The sequence below is a fragment of the Adiantum capillus-veneris genome, chromosome 11 (assembly GCF_014529385.1).
Source record: "Adiantum capillus-veneris isolate H3 chromosome 11, ASM1452938v2, whole genome shotgun sequence".
Lineage (NCBI taxonomy): Eukaryota > Viridiplantae > Streptophyta > Polypodiopsida > Polypodiales > Pteridaceae > Adiantum > Adiantum capillus-veneris.
Window position 1 is genome coordinate 79,668,772 of NC_140941.1, and position 23,753 is coordinate 79,692,524.

General features: G+C 45.7%; 2 protein-coding genes across 5 annotated transcripts in view; both read left to right on the plus strand.

The window, feature by feature from the left end:
• Positions 1-20,838, plus strand: part of LOC147447520 (uncharacterized) — a 53,321-nt gene extending 32,483 nt beyond the window's left edge. The window contains exon 6 of one of the 4 annotated variants that reach the window (XM_086523277.1): positions 20,819-20,838. In XM_086523277.1, coding sequence (XP_086379403.1) covers positions 20,819-20,823 — 5 coding nt within the window. In that variant the 3' untranslated portion in view covers positions 20,824-20,838. Of the gene's footprint in view, positions 1-17,019; positions 17,159-18,894; positions 19,189-20,132; positions 20,231-20,818 lie in introns of those variants that run through there. The other 3 variants (XM_086523274.1, XM_086523272.1, XM_086523275.1) reach the window with 3 other exon arrangements.
• Positions 303-8,856, plus strand: LOC147447522 (uncharacterized). The gene is made up of 3 exons (XM_086524445.1): positions 303-702; positions 807-1,810; positions 8,642-8,856. The coding sequence occupies exons 2-3, from the start codon at positions 826-828 to the stop codon at positions 8,854-8,856; spliced, it is 1,200 nt and encodes a 399-aa protein (XP_086380571.1). The 5' UTR covers positions 303-702; positions 807-825.
• Positions 20,839-23,753: the final 2,915 nt, after the last annotated feature.

Genomic DNA, 23,753 nt, shown 5'->3' on the forward strand with positions numbered 1-23,753 from the left:
GCGCCGCGGCATGCCTCAAGGCTCAAGCTCTCAACCTCTCTCTCTCTTGGGCTAACTTCTAAGTTCTAACCCTCAACTTTCAAGGCTCAAGGCTCAAGCTCTCACGGAATCAAGCGGCAAGCCTCTCTCTCTCAATCCCTCTCTCTCTCTCTCTCTCTCTCTCTAAGTTCAAGATCAAGCTCTCTCTTTCACGGATAATCCATCATCCATGGCCTCTTCTTCTCGTTCAACCCCCTCCGTTCATGCGGGCAACACTCAAAAGGCGAAGGAATGGTCGTGGTGGGATGAAGTGACCTCGGAGGGCACCTTGTCGGCGGCGGGAGGTTCTCGTGCATGGGGATGCAAGCTATGCTCTTACACGCGGAAAGGGGGGCATGACAAAGTGAGGGCACACTTTCTTCGAGTGCCGGGACATGAGGTGAAATTTTGTGCCAACGTAACCATCGAGAAGAGGAAGGAGCTCGAGGAAAAGGATCGGCAATTCAACCATAAAGCCAAGCCGGCACGCAAAGCTATTTATCCAAAGACCCTCATTTTCCCTTCTTCCTCTCTACCCGGTGTAGGTGTTGGTGCATCTTCAAAAGGTCCAATTCGTCGCCAAAAGACCCTTACCACCTCTTGGGACCCAAAGAAGAAAGAAGAGGTGGATGCGGCCGTGGCCCGATTCTTCTATCACGACCATATCCCATTTGTCGCAGCGAGGTATGTACATTGTTTTATGATTCATCAATCTTCTCTCTCATTTCTTCCGTTATCGTCGTTTCCACTTTTTTGATACTAACCTCTTCTATGTTTGATCGAAATAGGTCGGAGTATTGGAAAGTCATGGTGCAACAGATAGGAGAGTATGGCACCGGCTATGTGCCGCCATCTTCAGAGGCTCTCCGAACCACCTTGCTCGATCGAGAGAAGGCTATCGTGGAGCAAGCAACCCTCAACATTCAGCGTCTGTGGGCAAAACATGGCGTTTCCCTCATTGCTGACGGGTGGAGCGATACAAGGAAGAGATCTATCCATGGTCTCGTCGCATACTCCAGTGGAGAGATGTACTTTGTGCACTCTCATGATGCCACTGAGAGTGGCAAGTCCGCCGATGTCCTCTCTGCAGAGTGGACAGCGGCCATAGAAACCATCGGTGAGCAACACGTGGTGGCCTTTGTCACAGATGGGGAGGCATCAAACAGGGCAGCAGCAGCTATCATAGAGGGCCACTATCCGCATGTGACAGTGTGCTTTTGCATGGCACACTGCTTGAACAACCTTCTGAAAGACATCGGCAAGCTAGACTGGATTGCTCCAGTCATTGCTGATGCAGTGAAGATGGTTACTTTCATCAACAATCACAACTTGGTTCGGAGTGAGTACCTCAAGAGGTCGGGCGGCAAAGTGCTTCTAAAGTATTCAGATACCCGCTTCGCATTCAACTTTCTTCTTGTACGCAGGCTGTTTGAATGTCAAAATGCGGTCCGACAGGTCTTCATCAGTGATGAGTTCACCACCTCCCCCTATGCAAAGACAGTTGCAGGGATTTTGTGCAAGGATAAGGCAGAGGATCTTGAGTTCTGGAAGGAGCTCAAGAGTCTAGATGCACAGGTAAAACCGGTGGTTCATTTGCTTCGAGCTCTGGATGGCATGGATCCTTGCATTGGCAAGATTTATGAGGCAATGGACCGCATGATTGAGCAGCTTGCACAGCTTGAGCCGAACGCAGAGCGATATGAGGAGATCCATGCGCTTTGCAGCTCGAGGTGGAATTCATATGCCTCTCCTTTACACGGGGCAGCGTACATGGTGGATCCAGAGTTCCAAGGTGCAGGGCAAGAGACAGATAGGGAAGTCATGAACCAATTTACAGAGATCTTAAACAAGATGGTTCTAGACAGAGATGGGCGACGCATTGTCAGAGATCAGCTCAGACAGTACAGAGAGATGCGAGGGTCATTTGGCAGTCCAGATGCTCAGATTGATCGCAGGAAAATAGGTTCAGTGCTTTGGTGGGAGGACTATGGCTATGATGGCCCTGAGCTTCAGAGATTGGCGATCCGTATTCTCAGCCAGTCAGTTAGTACCTCATGCTTGGAGCAATTGTGGAGTACCTTTAGCCACATTGCTTCCAAGAAGAGGAATCGGCTTGGAGTGGAGAAGGCTAATGATCTTGTCTTCGTCAGCGCAAATTTGAAAATGCTTTGCAAGAGTACAGACAAACAGACAGATCCTTTTACACAGTGGGAGATGGAGCAAGAGGCTTCTCAGGCGGGTGGAGATGCACATCCACCAACACCAGGTACTTCATCTGTGGCTGAGATCGAGCCGGACCTAGACCTCGATGATGAGGAATGGGAGGATGTGCATGATTTACAGCCGGCTACTACGGATTGGGAGGCCTCTCAGGCTAGTGGCTCTTGAGTCTTGAGTCTTTGCCATTTATCCACCTTTTTGTATGGCTGCTTGAGCCTTGCCCTCTTTGCCATTTGTAGCTACTAGCATCTTTATGGTATTTGTCACCTTCAGTCTTTTGGTATTGTGGTCACTGAAGTCTGGTTTGAACTTTGCTCCCCTTTGGTTTTTTTGTAGCACCTTGGCCGCTGGCGGCCCTTGAGGCTTGTTACTATGTTAGCCATAAATAATTCCAAAGTGTTATCTCTGACTACTACTCTTGCAATTATTTGAGAGCATTGTGTATGTACTATGGGCATTGTGTTTGCTCATTGTTGTTCATCTGGCTATGTACTCTGGGCGCCTCACATCCCAATCAAGTCATAATAAGGTTAAATGGTCTTCGAATCGTGTTTGTTGTGGGTATTAGAGTCAAAGGACTCTAATACTACTTGTATTCAAACACATAACGCTAAAAAAAATAATGTTTGGGTGTTTTTTTAGCCTGCCGTTCCGCGCCGTTCCCGTTCCGGGCCCATTCCCGTTCCCCCGTTCCGCAGGGAGGGCCGTCGCCGTTCCCGTTCCGCGTTCCGGGTATCTCTGACTTCGGTTTCCATGTCAGCACTGATGTGTCAGTTGAGTAGTAGTTTGCATTCATACCACACTCTATCTGGAAGAAATTTTGCCATTGGTAATCCTTGCATTATCTCTTGCTGGCAGAGTTTTTGTGGTGGATCAAGTTCTTCTTGCGATGGCTTGGTTCACCATATCGTGCATGACTCTTCACTCAGGCATCATTGCACGTTTGAGACGTCTTGTATGCAACTTTTTGTGGGGTGGTCTAGTGCCTCTACTCACACTCGACCTCGAGTACATTGGGACACAATAATTTTGCCTAGATAGGGAGGACTAGGGATTGTTGATTCAGAGATGCAGATCACGGCATTGCTCTGTGAAGCTCATAGTACGTGGATTGTTTCTAGGGGTAAAGTCTTGCAAACAATTTCTGCACCATGCTTTGTCACATACCTCTCCTCGTTTTGGATCTCTAGATACTACTGGTGTTTGTTGGCACCTGGCCATCACATTCACCTTCATAGATGCACCCTTGGATACGTCCCATTTGTCATCATTTGTGTGCTGCTTGCTACGAATTTGGAAGGAATTACGTCTTGCTTTGATGCACCACCCGCCTTCATGTATCAAGGTCAAGTTGGCATGATCAGCAGTTGATTGCCCATTGGCAGCCTGTTAGAGTGGTAGACTCTTTCCAGAAGTGGTCATGTGTTGACCCTATTTTCACTACTGAGGAGGCACCACTTTGGAGACTGTAGATTTGGTAGGGAAAGTCGCTGTTTAGTTGGAGTGGGATCCTCGTGAGTGGAAGTGGCCTTTGTTGAGCGACGAGGGAGCCCCTCTATCCTTTTATGAGTCCTCTATCTCCCTTGGGAGGAGGCTTCTTTTGCATACTCAGCAGGCTCCTCACCTTCTACCCCAGTTAGAGGTATGGTAGGATTAGCATACCTTCCCTGCTTTCCAAAGACAGTCTTGGTCATGTATCTGAACCCTCCGGATCAACTGCTGGATATTTTTTTTTCTTATGGATGATAACAGATGCAGGATTGCTGGTTGGTACTTGGTCGGCAGTCACAAGGCATGATCCGACTTGTCAGAGATGTACTTCGGAGCCCGAGTCTTTGAGGCAGTGTTTCTGGTTTTGTCCTTATGCAAAGCCAGTGTGGATGGCAATTTATTTGTTGATTAGAGTGAGCATCCATGATGGGTTCGTGATGTGGGGGGCAGTTGCATGGATTTTGCAATTTCCGCGGTCACACACCTTTTTTCAAGGCTTGCTGACAAAATCCGGTCTTCTTGCTTACTCCCGCGGGTTATAGACAGAGTACTCTCAGATGATCTCAGATGCAGGTCACCCGTTGGATTTGTGTCAGTGAGAGAGTTTTCACCACGATATGCAGCATCATGCTTCGGACCATGTGGAAGGCTCGATGTGCCCACATTCTGGGCTCACAGTCCTCCCCTACGACAACCATTTTGACAGCCATCTGGATAGAGCGGCTGCATACTCTTTGCAGTCAATGGGATTCTTCAACCAGCTCCTTCAGGATAGTGGACCAGCGTCGATGTGTCTTTCTTCACACATGGGCGTGGTTGTCAGTTCTTTTCTGTCGAGATCAGGGTCACATTACATGGCATTATGCACCCCCACAGTGGTTCATGTTACATTCATCACCGTACATACCACCTTGATGTTTACATAGCCTACACAATGTCACTTCTCTTTTGTACTTCCTTTAGGTGATAGAAAATTGAGCATCTCTCAAGGTCTCGTATGTACACAGAATATAGGCCCTTTTCTCGCCAAAAAGAAGAAAAAGAAAAGAGAGAGAAATGAAATGAATTAATGTATTAACTTCTTCAAAAGGCCAAAATGACCTATGAGACCAATCCGTTACAAATTGGTGAATCTATACCATGTCTGGGTTCAGAAAAAGAGATATGAAAATGAATCTAGAAGTGCTACTAGCTGGAACTGTGTGGGGTATGTGTGATTTCATGTGTACTTTGGATGTCGAGATAGTATGGCTCGAATCCTCTGCTGTAGTCTTCGTCGATGCTGTGAAGCTCCTCTCCTTAGTCGTGGGCATCCCGATCTCCCTAGCTCCAATGCACCGTCAATGAGAGTGCCGCCGGTGTGAGTATGAGCTAAGCTTTGCAGTGGTGGCTGCTTCTCTATCTGTCTAGTGTCTGGTGTGAAGAAATCTGAAATGTGTCTCTAGGATTGTCTCTCTCCAGATCTCCTCAGTAAACTTTCTGTGTCTCTGTAACTCAAGTAGATATAGTCCAGGACATCTCTCGTCCTGATAGCTCATGACCTTGGAGTGGAGTCTGAAGCCCAAATGATGAAGTGGCTGTACGGATTTCCGGGATACGCGCTGACAGTGCTTACGTGGCAGGGCGTACGGATTTTCTTGCTTTTTGCATTGACAACAGTGTACGGATTTTCCGCTTTTAGCGCTGGCAGCTTTTAGATAAGATGTTTTTGATTTTGAAAGCTTTTGGGGCTCTGCTTTTACATCCCTTGTAACTCTTTATAAGTGACCCTAGGGGCTCACTCTACAGAGCATTTGGACGCAGAGTCTGAGAGCGAGCACCCGCGGGGCAATTGTACTTTGCTCAAAGCTTAATATAAAAGAAATACCGAAAGGGGCGCTAGTCTTTGGGGCCAGTATCTCTTGGCACGGAACTACGCCGGGCTGTGTCGACTCTCTTTTGACCTGTGAAGTATTTTGACGTGAATTTCTGTTGTGTCGTGGTAAATTCTTGACTTGGGGTGTCCAAATTTGTTACTCTGTATCTCATAATACACTATGCACTAACATATATAATGCATCTCTGTGTGTGGCTCTGTATGGCAGAGACGACATATCTTGCTAGCTACTGCTATCCCTCTGAATTTACCAGTCTCAATCTCAAGCTGGTGTGAAGTCCGTATCTGACCAATGGCATACTGTGACCCATGAGATAGATGTGTATCCATTTAGCTGGATCGAATCACAAATCCATCCCGTGTGAGTTGGAGAAGATGCTCTCTATAGGAAGCCTTCTTTGTGCCAAACTCCTACGTTGGCTCTATCCATGTCCTCTTGGTGTCCAACTAGGTCTAGTCTTGGCGATTTGAGTCTAGTAGTCTCCCCTCGTGTATAGAGACAGCGATGGTGCATCAAGGGTGTACTGGAAGGGAGGCAAGCTGTCCATGCTGAAGCCATGTATTTGGAACATGATGACATCTGTGCATACTAGCATGATGTGTCCCCCTGTAAAGCTATCTGTTTGGAGGACTCATTGCTCAAGGGCAAATCTGGCATATCTATCTCTAGTAGTATCCCATAAGTTGTGCATAAAGTAGACTGGTCTGGTAAGCGCCTCCATCTCCATAGGGGGGGTTGCTAACTCCGCTCTAATGATCTCGTGTGACACGGAGGCCTTAGCTCTAACACGTCGAGAGATATAGATACCAAGGGCCTCTCTATACCTCTCCACCCATCCTGACCCACAGAGGGTCCCCAAACCTGAACCTCATAGAGCATAGCTGAAGCTACAAGGTATCAAAAGAGCCAGAGCTTTGTTCGGGGTTCCTGGAATTGAACCTGCGAACATATCCTCTCCAATCCTCTCGAGGCCACATACTCTCTGGTCAGTCTAGTCTCTGCTGCCCTCTTCAAAGAAAACCTTGGCCCAGTGAAGACTACCCCAAGATAAGTGTGTGCCATCTGTGTATTCCACAATCTCCTGACCATAAGTGAATGTAGGTGCTGATCTCCCGATCCACTGCGCTATGGTGTTAAACACCATAACCTTGGTTTTACCAATGTTTACAGACAATCCACTATCCTCCGCAAAGCTATGTAATGCATCCAAATGTCGCTGCATACCCTCCGGTGAGTCAGAGATCAGCACAATATCATCAGCATATTATCCATGTCGCTGCCAGTTGGGCACCTCTGTCACCCTCTTTGTCAATGTAATCAGAAACCTTGTTTCACTCCAATAGTGGAGTGAACGAAATCAAGTATCCCCTCTGGAGTGTGTACATGTCCCACCACTGATGTGTATAAGGCCATGATCCCCCAAATCAACTCAATAGGCACTCCCATCTCATGTAATCTGCGCATCAATCTGGCTCTAGGCACCATGTCAAACGCTTTGCGGAAAGCTACAATAAACCTGTCTCCCATGTGCCATGCCCTCCTCAATGATGGCTCTGAGTGTCAGAATATGGTAAAGAGTGGAAAAGCCTCTCCTGAAACCGGCCTGTCCTGTTGTCCATATGCCCTCACTCTCTGCCCATCTGCTGAATTGCTGCTCAAGGATAGATGCATTCAAGGGTGCCAATGTGTGTCCAAGCATAGGCCGGCAAAACAATAGTGGAAGCAGGCCAGAAATGAGAGAACTACCTAAGATAGGCTGGGCACAGCCACAAAAACATCCGTCACTCTGAAAAATGTGGCCATTAGGAGGGAACCAACATGACATCGCCTACAGCATAGGCCGGCAAAACAATAGTGGAAGCAGGCCAGAAATGAGAGAATTACCTAAGATAGGCTGGGCACAGCCACAAAACATCCGTCACTCTGTATGGTCTGCCCCTTGGAGATACCGGGCTCTTGCCAAACTTCCAAAGTCATGATGAACTCAGAGAGGTTCAACTGTTACATTGATGGTTTGGGTAGAATCACTCTGCAGCCCCATAATTTTTGTTGGCTTTGTTGGAAAGAGATTATCTAATGGTGCTTACCTCTTTTTGAAAAAGATTTGCCTTGTCATGCATTTTTAATGCGAGCTCTCAAGACTTGAGCAATCTGTAAGGATTCTAGGTACTAATCCTTAATTAAATACTTAAACTCATGATTAAGATTAAGAAACTGAAACTGAACTTAGAACAAGACTTAGAAGACTCTGTGTTTGATTGATTGAATGTGTGATAAAAGGGATCCTTATATAGGAGACGAAGAGACATAAATGAAAAGGCACGTCTCTTGGTGAAGAGACATGACTTTAGACGTAAAGACACATCCTTTCGGCGAAGAGCTGCAACCATTGGGCGAAGAGTCGCACCCGTAGAGTGAAGGGGTGTGACCACTCGTCGAAGGAGTGTGGCTTTTGGCGAAGTGACACGTCCTTTGGGCGAAGGGGTGTGACCATCCAAGCCCAGGGGTCCTGCTTGGCATGGCACTTCGCGTATCTGCAACTAGGAAGAGAAGTAATACTGCAACATTAGTCACAATTGTGACATTCCCTCCCTCTTTAAATAAAACCCACGGTAGTTGAAGAAAACTCTGGGAGAAGGAAATGTATTGTTGTAGTGCTTTTGCATCCAAAGCTCTTTCTGTTAAGTCCCATGTCATGGCAATGTTATTGACCATGACTATTTTGCCAAACTGAAATCTAATCATATATGCAACTTGTCTCATCTTTGTCAAAAGTATGAGTATCACATCTGCAACTTGATTATTGCCTTTGTCAAAGTCATTTATAACTTCGAGTTTTGTCCAATAAAAGATTGAATCTGTATCTGCTTCGAGTGAAATTATTGGTAAACTGACTTGAGTTTTCTTTTGAGTGATAACCACTAGTTGGAAATCTGTAACGTATTCCATTGGTTTGTCTGGAACAGTAAACTCCTTTTGAAGGGATGTTGAAGACTGAGACAGAGTAGTTTTTGGAGGTATTTCCATCTGTAAAGGTTTATCAATAGAACAAGTTGTGTCCAAAGATTCAATTGCAGCGACTGAAGTCGTGTTGCAAGAGTTTGTATCCGCTTTATCCTTTGCACCACTGAAGGCAAGGACTGGAGTCTTCAAGTTTGAAGAATTATCATTCACCATAGCATCTGGTATCTGTTTAGAGACAAAGACTGTATTCTGCAAGGGCGGTGATGAGGCGAATTTTCCTTCCTGAATCACGGCCAAAGAAGGGTTTATATGCTTGTTCATTGTCACACAAGAATCGAAATCTTCTGAATCTTCAGCTTTCTCAGCGGGTATTAAGGCTTCCAATTGAGAAGGGGGAGATCGAGGGAATTGTTGCCTCTTAGACCTCTGAAGGATCCTCTTGCACAAGGAAAGGATCAGTAAATCTTCAACTTTACCACCATTAGATAAGAAAGACTTAAATGTAGGGCATGGCTCGCGAGGGGGAACTTGTCCAGCGTCGCGGCGTTCACGACCGAGTACTTGACTAGGGTCGGATATATGTGCCACTAAGTAAGCCCATCTTGATATTGCTGATGATCTGTTGGAAGCTTCATATTGCTGCTTTTGTTGCTGATGATTCCAATAAGAAGTTGGTTGCTTAGAATTGTAGCATTTCCAAGAATATTCATGCTGAGACTTTTCTTGCTCGCACGAAGGTACTTTGTGTCTAGTTGTCTCTGAGAAACCATGCTTTGGGTGAGAAAATTTGAGTTCCGAAGGCTTTTGTTTGAGTGGTTCTTCCTGGTCGACCACTGAAGCGTTGGAAGAAGATGCATGTATTGTCCGAGAAGCTGTTGGGTGACTTTGAGAAGAGGTTTGTATTTGCATCTGATCCAAGCGAGTGTGAATCGATGCGAGGCTTGATGAAATTGCTGTCATCTGCTTTTTGAAAATTGCTATCGGGTTCTCGGGTAAAATATTATCGTCGCCATCTTGTGATTCGGCCATGCCGACTATTCAGCGAAAGTAACCGTTTCTCTGAATAAGCTGGGAGCGGAAACTGCGTCTGGAACGGGTTTCGGCTTTGGAGTCGGGGAATCGAGAATAATGATAACCTCTGGCTCGAGTTCGGGCTTTCTCTGGAGTGTCTGGAATGACAATGATCTCCTGTGAAGGACGAGGATTCCCCGGCAAGTCTTCTTCTGGAACCTCGTTTACATACGAGAGATACGGCAAGGATCCATCGAATAATTTGTTTGCCATCGCACGCGCAAAGTGGTGGCGGAAAGTGTGCCAGCGTTGAGGGAGATGGATAGAGAGTGAGACGCTTGCTGTAAACGATGGCTTTCAGCCATCGTAATCTGGTGGTTTGTCCTTTTGTTTCTTAAAAAAAATAAAATCAAAAGGTGCTTTCACATGGGCCTTTTAATTATGGGATTTGGCCGGTCACTTAAACTTTAGGATAGTTAAATTTGCCTAGCGTAAAAGCTGCCATCGTTAAAATCTGCCCAGCGTAAAGGAATTCCAGCGTGAGAAATTTTTGCCGCTTGGGAATTTTTCAGTCCAGCGTTTCAGAATTCAGGCCAGCGAAGAGTTTTCAGCCAGCATTTTGTGATGATTGGCAGGCTGCAGCCAGCGCTTGGGGAGGAGGTATGTCGAAGAGGTGAGGCAGCTAGCAGGTTATATGTTAAGGGGCACGGCAGCCAGCAGATCATATGCCAAGGGGTGCGAGCACGTAGAGGCACACCGGCGGGAAAGGGTGCGAACACGAAGGGGCAGCCAAAGGGTACATCTCTAGCACGGGAAACAGTTTGGCCACCAGCATCACCATTCACGGGTACGTGCGCGCGTGCACACACATCTGTGTTCTGTTTTCTGTTTATAGAATTGAGAAATAAGGTTTAGGTTACCTCATATGCTCGTATGCACATGCGTACCACCATTCTTCTGCTTCCATGTAACTCCGGGAAGGGGGGAGGAGAGTAGTGGCGAGGGTGAGAGGCTCACAACCTTCAAGTCCCGGGAAAAAAATTTGCTCTGATACCACTGTAAGGATTCTAGGTACTAATCCTTAATTAAATACTTAAACTCATGATTAGAATTAAGAAACCGAAACTGAACTTAGAACAAGACTTAGAAGACTCTGTGTTTGATTGATTGAATGTGTGATACAAGGGCTCCTTATATAGGAGACGAAGAGACATAAATAAAAAGGCACGTCTCCTGGTGAAGAGACATGACTTTAGACGTAAAGACACATCCTTTCGGCGAAGAGCTGCAACCATTGGGCAAAGAGTCGCACCCGTAGAGCGAAGGGGTGTGACCAGTCGTCGAAGGAGTGTGGCTTTTGGCGAAGTGACACATCCTTTGGGCGAAGGGGTGTGACCATCCAAGCGCAGGGGTCCTGCTTGGCATGGCACTTCGCGTATCTGTAACTAGGAAGAGAAGTAATACTGCAACATTAGTCACAATCGTGACACAATCCATAAGAAAAAAATTCGAACAGGCATCTTCTCTATCACAGAGTTCAATGAGGTAGTTTTGCTTGATTGAGAGGGGCTAATTGTTTTTCTCCAAGAAAAAGATCCTTCTATTAGTTAATGAAACTGCCCATAGGGCTACAACCACCTCTACTAGAGAGGGCTACAACAATCATAAGGGGGAGACTCTCCGAATGAAAAACAACATATGTACAATGAGGCTAAATCAAGAGATGGGAGGAGGGAAAAGCCACATAGGTGGACGGTAGTGCCATCTTAGCACACCCTGGACCATGGTGAAGAAAGGCCCAGGGCGCCAGAGTCGAAGGAAAGCCTCTCTACGTCCCCGCATGCGGTCGGAGCTGCCCTGGAGTCTCTCAAACTGTCCTCTGAGAGTATGGACCACTCTAGCCAAAGATCATGAACAATCTCTACTGGTGGTACAGGGGAGCCTCAAAGATGCGGAAACAGCGGGCCCGCCAAATGAACCAGAGTGTCAGGCCGCAGATGAGCTCCCAACACTCCTCTCTCACTGCACCACTCCTGTGGAGTAAGCTCTGTAGCAGGCTGGAGTGTAGGTTGACCCCCCTGCATCACTATCATCCTGCTGGTGGAGGATAGCTCAAACTGAAGTGCCGGGCCCGTGAGAGTGGACCAAGCAGTTGCCTTCCAAGTGTACTTCCGTGCCGTGGAAAGGGCTGGCATCAGTCGAAGGACACGAAGCCAAACCTGCTGTGCCAAAGGACAATCCCAAAGACAATTGCGTTGACTCCACAGGGTGGTCACAAGCTGCACATGCTGCCGAGAGACCACTATGTACAAGCCAACTCCCAAGTGCTGTAGCTCGATGTGCAACCATCCACTGGAACAAAGTGACTTGCTGCGGTTGTCTAGAGAGTCCCACAACTTCGCCCAAAAAGTTGACAAGAACTCAGTTGTGAGACCTTCCTCCTACCAATGAGGTGCTGCAGCAGGACGAGCCTCTCTCCGTGCTGCCAGTATGGGACGTCCCAGTCGAACAGTGTATTGAAAGTAAGGGACACCTGGATGGTCGGCTGAGGCAAAAGGGTCCCTCCAAAAACACTCTCCAGGATCCCACAACACTCCCAAGCCCACAGTCTCCAGTGGCCAGTCTCAAGAGCTGCTGGGTCAAGATGTATGACTCAAGTCCTCCCACAAATGCCCACAACTCGGATCCTCTGAAAACAGCACTCTGCCACTTGTGGGGCCTCTACTGAAACTCGGTGTAAACGACTCACCCTGTAGCTCGGAAAAACAGGGAAGGTATAGTCTTTGAGCAAGCCCAAACTGCGATGAGAACCTCCAATCGCGTGAAGGCCCCCATCCATCTGGGCGATGCTAACTCAAGAGGTGTGAGCCACTCAACTGGTACTACCTCTTTGATGTCCCGACACATGCTCTGGACCCCTCTCGTGCCCTGTAGCTAGATGCTCTGAAGCTCCTCTCATAAGCCTGAAAACTGTAGCCAGTCACCTAAAGTGCATGCTGGACCCTCTGCCATGGGACCCCAAGAAACATGAGGCCTACTACCAACCAAGTGGCCAACATGGGGTTCCAAACAAGGGGCTGTCTCAGGCGCTCCTCCGTGCAAGTAGGCTGATGCTGCTCCGGGCCTCGCTGTAGTCGCTCCCAGGAGCGGAGTAGACTCATAGCGAAACGATCCTCGAGTCTCCTGCTCAGGCCAACTCTGCGCATCTCTGTGAAAATCCATCTGTCGCCAGGGGCCTCCAGCCCGAGGCACTCTAGCACTAAGTTGCTGAAGCAAAAACTCCTTCCAGGGCTCCTCCCCTGGAAGTAATCCTCTGACAACAAACTTCCCAAGAAGGGCTCTACTCTACTGTGTTGGGTCTATGATCCCCAACCCTCCATGAGAACAAGGAAGGGTGATGACCTGCCAGGCCTTTGGCCCAGGCTATTTGAGTGTCATGCCCTGACCAAAGGAAGTTCTTGATCAGCCTCTCTACCTGGCTAATGCAGGAACTCGAAAAGATCCAACAAGAAGTGATGTACCACATAGTAGCCAACAACACCTGGTTGGCCACTACAACTCTGCCTGCCAAAGAAAGTCGTGCGGAGCTCCAATGTAACAACTTCTTCCTGATGGTCAGGAGGAGGGGAGCAATCTGCTGCTCAGGAGACAAGTCCAAGCCAACTTGACAGCCCAAGTATTGAACTGCAGTCCCTGGGGGTATCCATTTGAAACCCTCACCTGGCAGCCAATCAAGTGTAGGAGCACTACTAACCGAGAAAGCCACTGTCTTTCTCCAGTTGATCAGTGCGCGTGATGCATAACAAAAGGTCTCAAGAGCCTGCCCACATTTGTGAAGGTTGGCCTCCTGGCCCTCCAAGTACAAGGCTGAGTCGTCTGCAAACTCAACATCCCGTAGCTCATCTCCCCGAATAGGGAGCGCTAAGCCACGTAGACCAACCTGCTATGAGACCAAGAATCTGCTCATCACCTTAGCATAGAACAGAAAGAGGAAGGGGGCAAGAAGGCAACCCTGTCTGACCATGCGTGTGAGCATGAAACGGTCTCCTCTACCTCCTGCCAAAAGCACCCGACTGTGTGCACCTCTGTAGAGAGCTGACACACCTCTGATCCAAGCATCTGAGAAGCCCATCCTGCGTAGAGTGCCCTCCAAAAAGTCCCAGTCAACTCTATCGTAGGTCTTCTCAAAATCGAGAAGAAGTATCACCAGATCCTTAGCACGGAGGCGTGCGAGGGCAGATGCCTCCCAGAAAGTAAAGATGTTGTCAAGGATACTACGCTCCTTGACAAAACCTGTCTGGGTCCCATGTATGATGCTCTCTAGAAGTGGCTGAATCCTCAAACTCTGAGCCTTGGCAAGAATTTTGTAGGCTGAGTTGAGGATGGTGATGGGCCGCCACTGTCGAATCTCATCCACTGTCGAATGAGGTAAATCAGGTCCTCACTCATGCTGTCATGCATCTCTCTTGTGTGTAGGATGTATTGAAAAGCGCTGCAGAGATCTAAACCAAGCAAGTCCCAGTACTCTAAGGAAAAGTTGGGAGTCAAGCCATCCTCACCTGGACAGCTACCACGGGGAAGTGCTCTGAGGGCTGCGTGAAGCTCCTCTAACTGAAGAGGCAGCTCAAGCCTTTGGCGCATCTCCTCAATCACAAGACAAGGCATCTGTGCCCATACCTGCTCTCCGCATGCATCCTGACGCTCTGATTGAGGCTCTGCTGACAGCAGGTTACTATAAAAGTCGGTGGCAACTGCACGCATGTCCTCTGGCTGTGAAGCAACTGACCCGTCAGGCCTCCTCAACTGACTGACCCTAGCATGCGCATGTTGGGGCCCCACTGTCTCAAAGAAATCCCCTGTCACTCTGTTACCCACCTGGGTCCACTGAGATGCCTGTCGATGAAAAGCAAACTCCTGGCGCCTCTTCTCTGTGCTGGCAAGCTCCTGGCGATCCTACTGCAATTGCTCCTCGAACCAAGGACTATTTGGATGCTGCTTCTGCATCCTTTGCAAGGAAGCAACGCCCCGTCGGAGACGCTACTGCTCCTCTTTCGTTGGAGCTAGGTGGGCCGTAGACTCCTGGAGAAATAGTCGACTAAGCTGAGCAAGTCTAGAGGCCACTCTGTCAGCAGGACTCTTCAACAGGAGAGTCCTGCATGTCTAAGCCCTCTGTTCAAAGAGCCACCACTCGCTCGCTGAGTGTAGAGTCCAGCAACCCTCTCAGGGATGCGAAGCATCTTGCTCCCCCTCCTCTGTCTATCTGTCATTGCGAGGATCACTGGTGCATGGTCCGAAAAAGAAGTCCCAGCCAGAATGCAAATTGACCCACCCAAGTCACAGAAGCGGTCACTAGTGTAGAAGCAATCTATCCGAGATAGATTCACTCCTCCCACTCTGCGGTCCGAACGAGAGAAGGCCAGGCTGTCTTGGGGCCTCACAAAGCTAGAATGCTGCCACACATCTGAAACGTGCAGACTCATACATAACCTATCCCAAGCTGCCAACTCAACTCCATGCACAGTAATATGGCTACCTCCAATCCTGTCAGAGGGGTCCTCCAACATGTTGAAGTCACCCCCAATGCACCATTTCTCTGCCTGCGGCAGAGACTGTAACCGGCCTGTTTAATCCAAAAAGGGCGGTAGACTTTAGACTTAAACTTTATTTGCTTTCACCCATTTAATTTGTCGCCCACTTTACCTGTACTTTCAAGACACAACAAAGGGGGAAAGGGATACAGGTTGCTAGACTGCACCTGTATGAGAAGACCGACACCAGATTGGCCCTTAAATAGGCGCTCCTTTCGGTATTTCTTTATTCTTTAAAAGAGGGAATAAAAGCTGTGGTTCCCTACAAGCTGCCCCACACAATCTTGGCTGAATTTCAACTGTTCTGGCCCGATTTCGGCAGCATAACTGTACTAGGACCCTTCTCAGTCAGTATCCCCACGCATTGGATGACTTTCCCGACGCATAGGGACACTTTGCAAAACCTGACGAGAATCTGCAGCACGCTGAATTCTCTGTTTTCTGCCCCGAAAATGCGCCAGATCACCGGTACAGCAGTCCCCTCGTGTCCCCGAATCTTCTGGGGGTATTAGGGTCCGTTTAGGGCCAAAACCCTAAACCTGCAAAAATACACAGCAGGCTGTAATTCACTGTTTCGGGCTCCGTTTTGTGCGCCGGTCGCATCCGTAGCAAGTCCTCGAGCTCCCGCACCTGTAGGGCTACTTGCCCTTTGAATTGGACGAGATTTCGCACGTGAAACCTCTCCGAATCACCTGTACCTGCGGGGGATTAGTCGCTAGCTAATCCAGTACCTGTGCAAGAGGCTCTTGCCTCGGCAATCGCGCACGAATCCACACAACTGTACATTGGTCAAATGAAAAACCCACTAGAGGGGCATAACATACTGCTATAGGGGAGAAAGAGAGCAGTGCGTAGCGTGCTGGGCATCACTCCTGGCACCGCACTGTACATAAGAGAGAAAGGAAGCACTCCATAGCTCTCAACCTGTGAGACAGGGAGCTCCAAAATGAGCCTCCCAACTATAAATTCAGCGCTACCTTCTCTTGCATGAGGAAAGCGCACAGAAATGTGCCACTTGGCACATTTACAGGCTATTTCCCGTTTCGGGGTTGCCGCCTAAAAATCTCCCGACCGGTTGCCCAGTTGACTTCACGGCAGAGTAATAAAATGTTCCCCTTGTCATTCCGGAGGTAAATTCGATAGGCGAAGACACGGCCCCAAATCTTGTGGGAGAACTCGAAGGGATTGGTGTTGTCAGAATTTCATTCTGAGGTCATCTCGGCCACGGTTCGGCTTCGACAAAGGTCTGCGCATGCCATTTTCGACTACGTGGTCTCGGCGGGTGCAGATCCGACTCTGCAAATTTGGGGTTTTCAAAATGTACTTCTGGATTGGATACACCCTAAAACACTTTTTTGTGAATGTTTTGACTTATTGTTTGGAAACCATGAGATACTTGATAATGTTCTTATTGGTTGGAAATAACAACAACCTATTAAGAATGTGGTCTACAGTAATGATTCCTTACTACACACCACTATGCTAGATTGTGATTGTGATAAATTTGTCCCATACTTCTTTGGATTGATCAAGGGTTGTTTTTGGATTGATCTGCATGATAAAGGTTTGATGATGAAAATTAATTGCAATAGGGAGTTTAAAAATTTAAGGATAGAAAATCCAACAGTAATGGGATCCTAAAGATGTGGAATCTTGCGAAAGATGTTGACTTTAGGATGGTTTCCATATTACTAAATTGGCTCAGGTATGGCATGCCTATGGCTCGACAGGTATAAATTATAAATTATAATCACGACTCACTGCATTTTCTATACTCTAGAGTCTAGTCTTTAATTAGTTTGAATATACTAATTATGTTTTCATTGTCCAATGTTGTAAATGTCAAATAGGTCAACGTGGATGAGCTCACACTTACGATTGACACTCTAAAGAGTGTCAATAAAGAGCAAGACCCTGAGGAGCAAATGATTTTTCGTGAGCTCTACTTGGAGCTTGAGGAGATTGATCGCCGGGTTTCTCGCACACGATCACGCAAGAAGGTCGTCATCCATGGAGTTACATCGGCTACAAGAGGCAGAGGTGCCAAGGCTACAAGAGGTAGAGGCAAAGCATCAACAACACCCACGGAGGCTCCTAGGACCTATGTGCGGCGAGGCTCCGGAGGCGGCTCTTGTGCGGCGGCCATCACTATGGAGGATAGAGAGCCTCGAGAGCCAGAGTATGATGATGAAGGCAACCTCATTAGTGATGGAGATTATGAGCCGTCATCCTTCGACTCTTGTGAGGAAGAGGATGATGTTGATGAGCAAGGCTCAGAAGAGGAAGATGAGGAAGATGATGAGAGCACTAGTGACTAGTGACTTTACTATTTAGTCTCTCTATTATGGTGTGCCACTTTTTGAGTACTTTGTAGCCCTTGCCACTTGGTCCCCCCACTTTTTTGTATCCCTTGCCACTTTTTGAGTACTTTGTAGCTCTTGCCACTTGGTCTCTACTTATCAAATTTCAATGATCATTTTGGTTTATGTAATGCTCATTCTCTTTAGTCTCTGAGTCTTGACTCTTTACATTGTAGTATTGTCACTACTAACTTGTAATCTATACAAATGTCAAGTTTCTATAAGTAAGTATTAAGGCCTAAGCCTTGGGCCCTTAGACTTGAGAATTATTTGTTTTTTTAAATTTGAACGTACATAACGTCATCGTACATCATAAATTTTTTTAGTTCGTTTAGTACCGCACATCATCGTACGCGTACAAAACGTACGGGACCGTACGAGACTACTATGGGCGAGGGGGCTTCTTGAGAGTCCCTCTGAGGTGGAGCATGAGCCTCCATTAGTGTCTGCTGCTGTGGAGAAGGGGCGAAGTGACGTCGGCGAACGAAGGTCTTCTGCTGAACCGAGCACGTCAAAGGTGCTAGTGAGACCAGCCAAGCAGGACTGGTGGGGGAGGGGGAGTGAGCAGGGGGCAGCGGGCAGGTAGGGGGGGAGGGCTGGAGAAGGGGGAGCGTGATGGCGAGTAGGGAGGCAGGGGGGAAGAGCAGCAGCAGCGAGCTGTTCGTCGAAAGAGAACCAAAAAAGGTAACAATGATGCTTAAGACCACAAAATTTTTTGATTGAGAGGGGCTAGTTGTTGATGGTCTGCCAGAAATGTACATGATCTTTGACTGAATCACATTTATAGGAAGAAGGGAGCAATTATTGCATTTATGGTTTCAGTAGAACCATTTTGCAGCTCCAGGATTTTCATAGGCTTTGTTGAATAGAGTGTATTTGATAGTGCTTACCTCTTATCGAGCAAGATTCCCCGCTTCATGCAAATTTTTCTTTGCTAAAAGGAAGCTCTTGAGGCTTGTACGATCCATGAGAGATGAATAATCAAAACAGGTGTGCACATTTTGTTTGCCAGGTGGCATACTGAGGAGTGTGAGATGGTAGTGGTGCTTGTGAACACCAGCAGTTAGCCCCTCTCAATGAAACCCATTTGTATCATATTTAGAACTTGACATTGACAAACATATCTATAAAGAAGACTGCTGATTGGCATGTTGTTAACATGCTACCTCTGGGTTGAGAGACATCTAAGCTGATTTCAAGGGTAGAAAAGGGAGAGTGAGTCTTGCATCATCCATTTCTAGTTACTGCCGTCTGTAGATAGATTTGTGACAAGTTTAGCTCCCATTGGCAGATCTTATTAATTTACACCTTTTTTTCTGGTCAAAATCCATGCGGCATTGATGGCAGTTTTGTGTGCATTTTCAGGTTCCCTTGATGTCTCAGCAGCTACAAGCATTAGGTTGCTAGCAAAGCATAAGACGCGCTCTCTTGTACAGCTTTTAAGCATTCATTTTTTGGCTTATTGGTTTTGTTGTACATATCTGTGGCATTGCCGTTGAGATGATTACCTACGCGGTTATGAACCTATCAGAGGCAGTGCTTGATTTCCCTCCTTGTAAAGATGCTTGAAATCTGTATTCTTTCTGTGTATATATGAAGTTGGAATTTCAACTTATGGACAGATTCCTAGTTATGAAATACACAATAATGGGTTGTCTCTGCAAGGATCTGTTTTAACCTGTGCCTATTGGAAAGCATTCATGATAAAAAGTAGAGAAGGGCTGATCGTACATAAAGGGAACGGGTATTCCAGGCTGGCTGCATATTCACCAAAAAAGAATGTGTTTTGGTCATGCTAATGGAATGAGCCTTGCCCAATAGGGCCACACGTTTACCTAATTAGAGTCCTGGTATGTTTCCATTAAGACATCTTCTTAAATTATGTAAGCTAATGTCATGCTAATGGAATGAGCCTTGCCCAACAGGGCCACATGTTTACCTAATTAGAGCTCTGGTATGTTTCCATTAAGACATCTTAAATTATGTAAGTTAATGTCACCTAAGCATGGTAGATTGGTTATCCGATAGGTCTTGAGTTCAAGTCTCGTTGGCTAGATCCTTGAGGTCTCTTGGGATTGTTACTATGATGTTAACAGTCCTCTTCTCTTCTTCTTCTCTCATTGTTTAAGAAGTGCATGGATTCTTAAGCCCCTAGAGCAAGCAGAGTCTGTGATCCAGGAGGGTGTCAACGATGTGACGGTGGCCTTGGCAGGGCTTTTCTGCTGTGGACAGGGAGTCGGATAGGGCAAAGAGTCTTCTTAAGAAAGACCAACGCAGAGCTTTAGGGGACTTGTCCCACAACTAAAGGCATGGACCTTTCTGATGTCGTTGCTAGGGAAGAGCAACTTGGGCTGGGGCTCACCTCTCATGTGGGAACAGGGGCCAACCTCTCAAAAGGGCAATTTCTAAAAAGGCTCACATGTGGGGAGTATCAGTGCTCGAAAAAAGTTTTTTCCAAAAACTTGGCAAACCTACCTATGAGAAATTTAGAGGTAAATTTGACTAAATTTGAAGGTTTTTACACTAAATTGCACTAATTTTCTGTTTTGTTAGTTTTTTCACCTTCATTTTTTTAATTTAAAGGTAAATCTCAAACTTTCTAGGTGGGTTCACACAAAACCCATGTTTTTTTGGAGCATTGGGGAGTATGGGTAGGAGGAGGTACTCTTTGCAGGTTTCTTGTTAAAGCCTAGTGATTCATTGAAGGCTTCACAAGGTTGGTCCATGCATACGACATGTACAATATGGTACTAAGTATCGTACACTTTCCAAAAAAAGTTGCAAAAAGTACAAGACTTTCCTATGTTAAAGTAACTTTGATAATATTGAATTGAAAGGGCCAGAGGAAATTTACACTATACTCCGATGCAAGTTAACTCTCAATCCAAACAAAAACATGTATTTCTCCTTCCAAACATTGTAATCATCGGAAAGTGTTGCATATTTTACCATGAAATTCATAAAGTGTGTGCATGTGGGAATTTGATTGTGGGGAGTGTGTGTAGTGTTCTCATTTTATCTTGATTTTGTACCTTTTGTGTCTCTTGTAAATATTAAGACCATTGGGGGCTCCTTTATTTGTGGTCCGTTGATCCTTGAGAATCATGAATATCCTACCAAAACGAGCAGGAAAAAATCAAATAGTACGAAATATATGTACAAGCATCTATGGATTCGAAGTTGAAATGCAAAAGTATGTGTTTTGAATACAACCTTGAGGTTTTAATGAATATTCTTGGTGATGAAAAAAGATCACTCTATGTGACTAAAGGTTATTAAACAATTTCAGGATGAAGAATTGGTTTGCTATGCCACATATGAAGGATTTTTTTGATTAGCCTCTTGAGAGTAATTAGTAAACCCATTTGATTTTATCAATGTACCAACTATTTTTTATAAATTAGTGTATTATGACCCTATGTACGAATGCAACCTTGAGGTTTTAATAATAATCTTGGGGATGAAAAAAGATAGATCTATGTGACTATGTATGCGACGGACGTGTTTTTTTGGCGGTCAGCGCTTTTTTGGATTTTGGCGAGGAGATTTCTAAAAGATTCTCTCCATCTCTCAATCCTTGATAGTTGAGGATCCATTCTCTCTCTCTCTCTCTCTCTCTCTCTCTCTCTCACACACACACACACACACACACACACACACACACACACACACATCGTTGGCTCCGTTGGATTGTCCTTGAAAAGCAATATATGTCATCCACACTTCTATCCAAGCTTCCACATCTCTCAAAGGTTGCATACCCCTGTGCAGTGCCATATTCATGCTCCCCCCAAAGCGTTATTGCATTGTGGGAAAAAACGGCAACTTGCTTAACATCCTCTTCGGGTGGCTGTACATTTTCAGCAAGCTCATACATGACATTGATTAGAGACTTTGTGGTAATCATCGGTTGCACGGAAAGCCTCCGTTTTGTTGCGCGCACTTTGTGTTGCACATAAATCATTCCTTGCATAGATAGTGTTCAGAATGTAATTAGCGTGTACATTGCTGATGGGGTTGACACTGGGGAGTGGTGGACCATGTTGAGAGCCATGCCCGCGTTGAATGCCTTGCATACACTACTCGCGTTATCCAAGATTTTTACTCGGCAAAGTGAATGTGTGAATGCAAGAAGATTGAAAGAAAATCTTGTGAAAACGAACACAAAGAAACTTGCGAATGAATGATACTCGTGAATTTTTGGCTTTTTGTAGGAAATTTTAAGTAGCTTTACTTTCAAGACCATGTGTACCATATATTTTGTCTTCTTTTTGAATAAAATAAAACATTGAATAAAATGTCACTTTGAGATTAAACATCCTTGTTTAAATGATATTCAAACCAAGAATTATTTAATTTTACAAATACACTACTCATACTAATATAAACATAGAAAATGATCCCTTGTAAAATTTAAATATAGTGGGAAGAAAGCCATGAAATCCAACAAGATAGTCCAAAATTGTGTTGTCAATCGTTGTGAATGTACTCAACAACCACCTGTAGAATGACACTAAAAACAAGCTTGCTTTGAGGGACAGAGTTACTAATGGTAGTATTAACCGTATCCCAAGATGTAGACAAAGCGCATAGCAAGAAAATGGCGTTCATTTCATCATCGAAATTCTGCTTTTTGATTTCAATTGCGTGAACAAGTTGTTGAACTCATTCAAATGCGAACTAACACTGCTACCTTCCTTCATGTTTACACACATAAGCTTCTACATCAAAAAGACTTCGTTTGATACACTCTTACCATCCCAAGCTAAGCATAATGACTCTAGAATTCTTGTGTAGTAGTTTTCTTCATAGTCGTAAAGAAAATGGCCAAGGTGTAGGAGAATGGTCGCCATAGCACGCCAAGCTCCTCCCACTCATCATCAATGTAAACACCCTCATTACGCTCTTTTGATGGCATTGCAAGGCCCTTATTGACCAAGATATTAAGCATACATTGTTTCCATATCGTGAAATTTATGCCATCAAACTTCTTAATATAATACTCTTCTTTCTCAAAAGTTCCAACAATGACTGACAAGAGCAAATACAAGAAAGTGAGAGAAGGGATTTATGACAAAAATTTTGCGAATTTTTTGCTAGAGTCTCCTTTGCACAGAGATCAAAATCTCACCAAGCAACTTAGCAAAACCCTTGCAATGTCAATGCGAAAGAGTGCAGTAAGCAAACTAGAGGACTCACTAGGAAAAATCCAATAGAGTCTCCTCTGTACGGAGAGCAAAATCTCAACCCAAATCAAGACAAAATCAATGGATAAAATATAAAGTGATCTTTGGGCATAAACCAGTATATACTGCTCAAAGAAACCATCGAGTGACTGTCAACTTGATATCAAAGCACATATACCCATCTATACATATCCTATAGTGAGACCACGAATGGGGATCTCCAGCAACTTAATCCACCTCATACTGGTAACCCGACCATCAGTGCTCGGTTTCAAAAAAACCTCATGCAACGACTTCACAAAAAGTTATGTAGGCATGACTAGCCACAATTTCAGAAAGGGCTCTTTTGAACCGAGTCTTAGAAACGGCTAGGACTACCAAAACAAGCCAAAATCAGCTCTACAATAGCATACAATGGCAATATCCGCAACAAAACGTACATCCAAACATGAAACTATCACGAAAAAATTGTAGAACACGTGTTCAAATAGATGCCAATGAGTATGCGAGCAAACGGACAGAATCAACTCCTTGCAAGGAGTAAAATTCTCTCAATAGGGGACAAGCACTCTCAAGTGCTAGTCATGCATAAACCATATGCATGCAAAACTCCCACTAGAACTATAATGGATGTCATTGCCAAAGATGATCGCGAATTTGAGCTCTTTGGATGTAGCAAATCAGCTCCAAAAGCACTCTAAATCACCAAAATATGCATACATGGTCTGCATATTTATCTGTAACTTCTTGAATACCCTACAACCGGTTAGTCGATATTTCTCATCAAACGATTCAGAATTTGTAGAAACTTTCTCTTGCAAAGTTGTAGATCTCAAAAAAGAAGTCTTAGTCGTGGGATTGGGCACGAAATGGGTTGTTTGTGCAGGTCAAACAGATCTGCAAAAAATATACAGTTGTGTTTTTTGCCAAACGTACAACAAAATCACTATTGAATTTGTAAAAACTTTCAACTATAGACCATGACGTTTTCGGTAAGGGCAATGGGAACCATGTTGAAAATTCATCTTTTACTCAATT